This window comes from Oryzias melastigma, linkage group LG1, assembly GCF_002922805.2.
Source record: "Oryzias melastigma strain HK-1 linkage group LG1, ASM292280v2, whole genome shotgun sequence".
NCBI lineage: Eukaryota > Metazoa > Chordata > Actinopteri > Beloniformes > Adrianichthyidae > Oryzias > Oryzias melastigma.
The window spans coordinates 4,918,669-4,927,155 of NC_050512.1; the positions used below are offsets into that span (position 1 = coordinate 4,918,669).

Genomic DNA, 8,487 nt, shown 5'->3' on the forward strand with positions numbered 1-8,487 from the left:
TATTTATTTATTTAATTATGAACAGTTTGGGCTTCCATATTTTTTGAGGTTAGTGATCTGTTTGTTGGCGTTTGTTGTGACACTGGCGTCGGAGCTGGGAGACACAGCAGGTGCAGCGGCGGCCATCTTCCACTATCTTCATCATGATCAGATCCTTGTTTTCATCCTAGTGCTAGACTTATTGTTCTATGAAAGTTTGAACAGGGAGAATAAGAAATCAGAGAAAAGTGTGAAATTATTCATGTGTTTCTGAGAAAGGTGTAGAGCAGGGCTCGGCAACCTTTCACAGTAAAAGAGGCATTTGGTCTTGTTTTCTACTGATCAAAACCTGGAAGGATTCGTGTAGTCTTACTTTAGCCTTTAAGACATTTGGATTTGCATTCTTGACCTTTTTTTAAATTATAAATAGGAATTATGTTTTCTTTTTTGGCACAAACAAAAGCAAAAATATAAAAAGAATCTAGCATCTCTCTTTTTATATTTTTAAAATAAAAGTTTCTGTTTGTGCCAAACAGAATCCTCTCAGCAGCTCTGGGCAGCTAGTGACCAATGTTGTTCAGCATAAGATAATATGTACTTTTAACTCATAAAAGATCAAACTTTTTACCAAAGTTTTCCATATAAAATCTGTTCATTCTGGAGGTAGAGTTGAACAAACAAGACGTCTTCAGGTCAACAGGATGTAAAAACCTACATAGTTTATCATCTATGTGAACCTCAGACATCAATTTATATATTTAACTAATCTACAATAAAGAAATGATAATTAAGTAATTAAATAATTACTATTTATTTCTTTGTCTTTAGCAGTCTTACACTGCTGGGTTTTGTTATTTTAGTTTGGGGTTGGACCTTGGTAGTCTTAGTTTGCTTTGTTTATTTGTTTTCTTTAGGTAGTTTTGGTTATGCAGACATTATCAGGAGCTGCTGACTCTGATGGTCGACATGTCTGGATCAGCAGCTCCATGATTTATTTTATGTTTGGACATGGAGCCACTATGAAGAGATAAAAGAGACACATGTGGATCTGGAGCTGCAGGTTGCAGACTCCTGGTGTAGGAGTCCTCTCTGTCACCCCATGGGAAACATCCCGGTAGCCAATGAGCTCAAAGCCCCGCCCCCATGTAAAATTAGATTCAGCTCAGCAGTAAAAACTCGAAAATCTGAATTGAAACTGAAAACAGAGAACTGAAAGTGAAGCTTGAGAAAAGCAAAAAAAAAAAAAAAAGTTGAAAGTTCAAAACAGCAGCTGTTACTAATGGATACATTGATTTTCAAATTGATAATTTTACATTTTCAATCAAGTTTTCAGTAATTTTTTTTCAAACTTACAATTTATTTTTTCAAATTTACAATGTTGTTTTTCAAAGTTTCAATTTTTTTTTTGTTCACTTTAAGCCGATCCTGATTTGACCTCATAGAGCTGTTTCCAAACCAAGTTAACACTTCAATGACAGATCAAGACCGCAGCAGAGATGCTGAGACAGAACTTTTCAGAGGACAGGAGGCCGTCCAAGCGCACCGATGACAAATTCACAGCCACGTTTGAACGCCTCCAGACAACACGCTGTACTGCAGAGTGCATGGAGATCGCAGCTCCACGTACCCGTGCTGCTCGTCAGGCTGCACTGAGACAACATGCTGAGCCTCTTCTCCAGCTCCGACGTCTCCAGGCTGAGCCGCTCCTCTGCCAATAACGGGTCAGAACCGGGATCAGCTGATCGGACACAAAAAACACAGATTTAAGCAATCATAAAAGGAATTGGAATTCCTTTATAAAAGTTGAGATCAATTGTCCCATTTATTGTTGTTTTTCCTTAAGTGTAACCAAACAGGGAAGTTGGAGGCAGACTCCGCCCACAGCTAAAATGTGAAAATCCAGTCAGAGGGGTGGGCTTAGGAACAGGACTGTTATCATTAGGTGTGTTTGAGATCCCCCGGCGCTGCACAGATGGCCTGGATCGCGGTGCATGTTGGTTAGTTTCTTGCACTGACGTCAAATGTGCGCCGTCACCAAGTATTGCGAGAAAGGGGCGGGTTCAAGGCGCCTTCTTAAGCCAGCGCAGCCGGAAAATAGGTACTGCACTGGCTGCAGGCCGCCTTCAGGACTACAAAACAATGCATTGTGGGAAACTGTGTCAACACAGTTCTTGTAGTTCGGTGTGAAATAACTGGCGCTAAATGAAGGACATCGGTGTATTTTTTTTTACTTTTTCTGGAAGGTAGTGATTCACTGATGAAAAAATAAACAAGATTTCAAATAATCTGTGGTTATATTTGTTATTGTTACCTCTAAAACTTAACTTTAATTTAATTTTATTTATTTGGGACAGTGCACATGCAATGAATCCCGCGGCTATTTTATTAACAGTTTTACTCTAAAATATGTTAAAAAATAATATAAAAGACAAAACAGCACAAATCATACTAGGATGAGTGGCATCTTAACTTTCAGCCGAATGGTAAAGACAACCCCCAACTCCTTAATCTCGTACAGTCTCGTCGTTCGCCCTCATCTCAGGCGCCTTTCTCCGCCCCCTCCTGCAGCAGCTTAGTCTCGCCGACGATGCAGGCGAAGTGCTGGGGATCTCAAACACGCCTATTACAGGAGCTGCAGATCATGACCTGGGACATAAATGGTTTGACCAATCACGAAATTCAAATGTAATACCTTGATTCAACCTGTGGGGGGCAGCACACAGGTGATTTTTGACCATTATTTTTAGAGGATAGACCTTTTTCACATGACGTCACACACCGCCGGTCTAGAGCAGTGTAGCTTCCGGTGTCTATTGTTTAGAACAGGAAAGCTGACAGCTGAACGCTGTTTAAAGCAATTTCACATAAATAATAAAAGGTAACCTAACCATTTATAACTGAAATTTCCACAATATTTATTGTATAAATGTCCTACCTGGTTGTATTCGGTTTTCCCTTTTAGATGGTTCACAAATCAAAGTACAAATGTTAGTAATCCAGTCTGCAGTCAGAACTGCAGCTCAGCTGTTTCCCCAAATTCCTCTGGATGATATTAAACAAGTTGTGGATTATTTCTCTCTGACAACCCGGTTAAAGTTAGACAAAGGTTACAAGAACTTCACTGATGCTGCTTGATTGATTATGAAGGTCATTCTGATTTTATTCTTAAATCTGTGCTAATAATAACGCTAATGGTAGCATCAAATTGGATGCTTTAAAGCAGGGGTCAGCAACCTAGGGCACGCACATTTATCTGACTCCATTGGCAGATTTTTCAGCTTATATAACAAAAAATTAGTTAGAGCTTTTTTACTAATTTCTAAGGGTCTGTTTTTGCATTTTCTGCTTCTATTTATCTTGAGATGTGAATTAAAAAATGTAATTGAACTAGAAAATCGCATTACATGGGATAATGCTAGTGTGAATACTGTAAGCTGAACGTGGCCGCTGAAGTTGCTTGTTCAAATAGCTGAAGATGCTGATATTGATAGCAGAAAAAGCTAAAGCAGATAGCTAATAGTTGAAAAAGCTGAAGCTGATAGCTGAAATCACTGAAGCTAATAGTTGAAAACTCTGACACTGACAGCAAGCTAAAAACATTACCTAATGGCAAAATTTGCATAAAAAGCTTGTAAAATGTCTGAATTAGCCAAAAAGCTAACATCAAGCTAAAATATTAGCTAGATATATCAAAGGGTGACAGTGGCTCAGGCGGTAGAGCGGGTTGGCCAATGATCAAAGGATAGGCGGTTTGATTCCGGCTCCCGCCATCCAAATGTTGTTGTGTCCTTAACCCTACTTGCCTCCAGTGTGGCTCCACTGGTGTGTGAATGTGTATGAATGTTCCGGTGATGGTCAGAGGGGCCGTAGGCGCGTACTGGCAGCCACGCCTCTGTCAGCCTGCCCCAGGGCAGCTGTGGCTACAGTAGTAGCTTGCCGTCACCAAGTATGAATGAGGTGTGAATGAATAATGGATACACAATGTAAGTGCTTTGAGTGTCCTGAAAAGCGCAGGTAAATCTAATCCATTAAACTCCAAAGTAGCCAAAAAAAACGCTAAAAATGTCTAATTTAGCCAGAACAGCTAGCTTAAAGCTCTAATGTTAGCTCCAAAATAGCCTGAAAAACTGAATAAAGGCTAAATTAGCCAGAACAACTCCCGGAAAACTAAAATGTTAGCTAAACTCCAAAATAACCTTAAAAAACTGAAAAATAACCTAAAACAGCCAAAACAGCTAGCAGAAATAGTTTAGCTGAAATAATTGCAAAACTCCAAAAAAGTCTAAAACATTTTTTTAAAAAAGCCCAAATAAGCAAAAACGGCTAACATGTAGCTAAAATATAAGCTAAACACTAAAATAGCCTGAAAAATATGAAAAAAGGCTATATTAGTCAAAACAGTTAACATTAACCGAAAATATTAGCTAATCTCCAAAATAGCCGAAAAAACAGAAATAAAGCCTAAATTAGCAAAAACAGTTAGCACATAGCTGAAATATTAGCTAAACACTAAAATAGACTAAAAAACTGAAAAATAACCTTAAAGAGCCAAAACAGGTAGCATAACAACTAAAAGGCCATAAATGCTCCAAAAACCCAGGAAGCGCAAAAACAACCAGAAGAGCTCTGATATTAGCAGCTAAAATTTTACGTTACGTTGTGCTTTTAAGTTGCAGTATGTTAAAGATTTTGTGTTTAAGCGTCATCAACGACGCCTCAGGTGCTAAAGGATTAAAATGTTTTGTTAAGAGTTTAACAAACACTCCGTCCAGTTTCAATTCAAACAGCTTCAGTTCTGAAGTTTGTCCTTCAGAAGCTGGATAATTTTACTTTACATCCAAAAAACAAGGATTTCACTCAGTAACAAAAAAATCCGAACAACTAATTTAGGAAACCAGGAGATGAACAGGATCCCACTTGCCCAGGGGGTACATATGTGGCTGGATGTGTGAATGACCTTAGGGGCAAATGGAGCATTTTCTGCCTGTAGAAACTCTCTCTGGAAGACGGTGAAGATGTTTACATCATTGGATTCATGATCTCCGGCTTTCTGCTGTTTGGAACTGCCAGAACCTGGATGTATCAGAACCTGGACGTATCGGAAGCTGGATGTGTCAGAACCTGGACGTATTGGCACCTGGATGTATCAGAACCTGGAGGTATCGGAACCTGGATGTATTAGAACCTGGATGTATTAGAACCTGGAGGTATTGGCACCTGGATGTATCAGAACCTGGACGTAGCGGAAGCTGGATGTATCAAAACCTGGACGTATCGGAACCTGGACCTATCAGAACCTGGAGGTATCGGAACCTGGATGTATTAGAACCTGGAGGTATTGGAACCTGGGCGTATCAGAACCTGGACGTAGCGGAAGCTGGATGTATCAGGACCTGGATGTATCAGAACCTGGCGAAGCGGCTTACAGCCCAAGGCGGGCTGGGAGTGTTTGCAATGAGACTCTGAGAGCTGTACAGACTCAGAATGACAAACTGAATGGATTGGAGACCAAGATCATTGCTCTGTTTGCCCGCTCGTATCCCATTGAAGTTTCCCTTGGGAAGCTGGGAACCATCTTGGAGCGAATTACAGCTCGACTTGGAGGAAACCCTGAAAATTGACTTGATCAGTGAATATTCTCCCACAAAGCAGCACCTGGACAATCAGCAGGCAGAAGCTGAGTCTGCCTGTGCCTAAACAGTCATCTCTAATCAGGAACCCCCGAGCCAAGGGCATTCTTCCTTGGACTGAACCAAAACAATCCGCTGAAGGTGAGATAGCAGAGCCCGTTGTCTTTGTCTGTGTTACTTCAATGTGCTTCTGTGTTGACGTATTTTTGCTTGTACTTTGATCTGTGCTGTTCTACTGCGACACAGATTGAAGAGGATAGATTTTGGACCTCATTCATGTACTCTCCTCATGTGTCTTTTCTGGGCGATTAGCACTGCCAGATTAGCATGGCTGCTGCCTACCATTGGGCAATATGTCTTGTTATCCACCAGTTTCCCTGGGGTGATAAAGTATGAGTGATTGATTGATTGAATGATCAGCACTGGAGCACCTCAGGGATGTCTGCTCTCACTATTATTTTTTCTATGAAATGACAGCAAGCACAACAGCTTGAGGTGAAAACTTCTTTCATTGCCCTGATCCATGATGGACATGGCAATCAAGAGTCTCGTGGCTAAGCTCCACTCTGCGCCTCCTTTCCCTGCCTTGCTAAGCTGCCTTGATTACTCCTCTGCTTTACCTGTTCTGTCAGCTACTTATACCTTGTCTCTCCAGCCTTCCCCTGTCAGATTCTACTCTACCTTCCAGCCCAAAGTCCAGAATCCTATTCCTAATCTGACGTTTAGCTCTGTAATCCCAGCTCTCATCCAGCTAGGTCAGTTCTACTCCCCTCCACATCAGTTCACCCCCAGTCTTGCCTCACCCCTGGACGAGAAGACTTCTTTACGATAAAACTCTTAAACTTGTCCTCTGTCTCGGCACTTTTACTCAGGGTCCTCTTACAAACTGCCCTAAAAAGAGGCGATGGAATAAAGGATTTCAACTGTGTTGTCAGGATAACCAGGAGCTGACGCCACTCAGGGACCAATAAGGGACAGTAAAACAGAGACTTCAGATGTGCTGTTACAGCCTAACGTCGACTCCGAGCCCTATGTCAGGTGCTCACAGTCAGCTAAACTCTTCCTCCAAATCAAACTCCTGGGACAGACTTGTGTGTCGAACTGGACGTTTAATAAAGGGAAGTGTGAAACTACAAACTAAACATAAATACAGTAATTATTATTCTTCAGAAATACCAAAAATATAATTTAAAGCTCAAACAAAAACAATATAAAAAATCTTTCCATCTCTAATACTCATTTTGCAATAAAGATGGTTATAAACTCAAATAATCAACTCAAATAACATTCCTTAAATGTGCACAGTAACCAAAAAATTGAGAATACTCACTAGCATTGCACCTAAATACATTCAGGACATCTGATGACACTAGATGGAGATGCCACATCCACATGAGGTGAAGCCATGCTGAAACTGCACATTCCTCACATGCTCTGATGATGTCACACTGTGATATCAAACTGTGCCAGCAGGGGGAGCAGTCTAAAAGCAGCAGGGAGATGAACGACAGTCCAGAACATCAGACTTTAGCTTCCAACACCTGAGAGGAACTGTCAAGAAGACTGAGCAAAGGTTGAGCTCCCTGCAACAGCTTCAGAGCTCTTTCCCAGAGGACGCTGGAGGCTTCCACACAGTCATCACGCACACATCCATCACTGTCAGCTTTGGTTCAGATGCTAATCAACAGACTGCCCTCCATGCAGGACTAGGAGTCCAAGAAATAGGGAATCTCAGCAAATCCACTCTTGACACCAGCTCTTCCACCCTCCTCCTTTTTCAAGCATTTACATTTTTAGATTTTCTGGTTCCCGCCTTATCTACAAGCAGCAAATGTACGATGGCCATAAGTCCTTGTATGTCTCTGAATTCAGTTGTCATAAACACGAAGGTCAAATGTTCATCTGCTCAAACAACATTGCACAAGCAGAACTGCAATGAAATCTGAGAAACATTTCAGGAAAGACTTGGCATCCAAAAGATGATTTTAATTTTTCTGACAAATGCAAATGAGGCAGAAAAAGCATATGAAGATGCAGCTGCTTTAGAGAGGATCAGTTTTCTACAGCGCTCTGACATCTGCACCAAAAGAATGAGCGGCACAACCACACAGTGAAGACACATACGGACACAAAGAGCTTAATATTTTCTCACTAGTGTTCAATGATCCGGAGAACCTCAACCTGAACTGTTGGTTTAATTCATTAAAAAAAGCTGCAAAGTTTGACAGAATGCTGAAGCACAGTATCCTGAAGCGAGCTGCTAAAAGATGCTTGGCAGAAAAGCTTCTAACTCCACAGGATGTCCTGGTGCCTTAAATGTTCCAAAGCAGTAAGCTCAAAGTGCTTTCATGTGTTTTTTAATCATTTTATCTTTTTGAAAAATACCTTAAAGATTATTCGTAAAAGAAAAACGTTTGCATTTTCATTGCAGGAAAAAAGTATTTGAAGTCTTGCTGATTTAGATGGTTTCCCCTATAGAAATGGACAGTGTGTCATCCTGATGGTAGATTCTTCTGAACTTTGAGATATAGAAAATCAAGGAACCAATTTTCTTTGAGATTTTAAATCCACTTTAAAGAATTTATATTAGGGATGTCCCAATCCGATCACATGATCGAAAATTGAGCCTGATCATGTGGTTGATGACTCGGTTGATATCAGATGTCGTCCTTTGATCAGTATTGGATATTTCATTTATTCTTACTATAATCAGCACTTTATATTTAAATCTTATTATTGTGGATAAATACTCCACTACAAGTCTGCATGTCATGAACAGATCACAAAATGTCATATGCCTGCTTTATTTATCTGAAAGAGAAATAAAAGTTAAGAAAATAACTTACTGTGGTAATAAAACCAAAAATGTGACATCTTA

The 8,487-nt window shown here is 40.4% G+C and overlaps 1 protein-coding gene across 8 annotated transcripts in view; it reads right to left on the bottom strand.

The window, feature by feature from the left end:
• Window positions 1–8,487, bottom strand: part of LOC112139378 (protein Dok-7) — a 77,104-nt gene that overhangs the window by 19,219 nt on the left and 49,398 nt on the right. For 6 of the 8 annotated variants that reach the window (XR_004947546.1, XM_036211138.1, XM_024262160.2 and 3 more), the window contains one exon: window positions 1,607–1,717. The exons of the other annotated variants lie outside the window; for them this stretch is intronic. Coding sequence is in view for 5 of the 6 variants with exons in the window: in XM_036211138.1 (XP_036067031.1) it covers window positions 1,607–1,717 (111 nt within the window). In the remaining variant the exon portion in view is untranslated. The remainder of the gene's footprint in view (window positions 1–1,606; window positions 1,718–8,487) is intronic. 8 annotated transcript variants of the gene reach the window in all.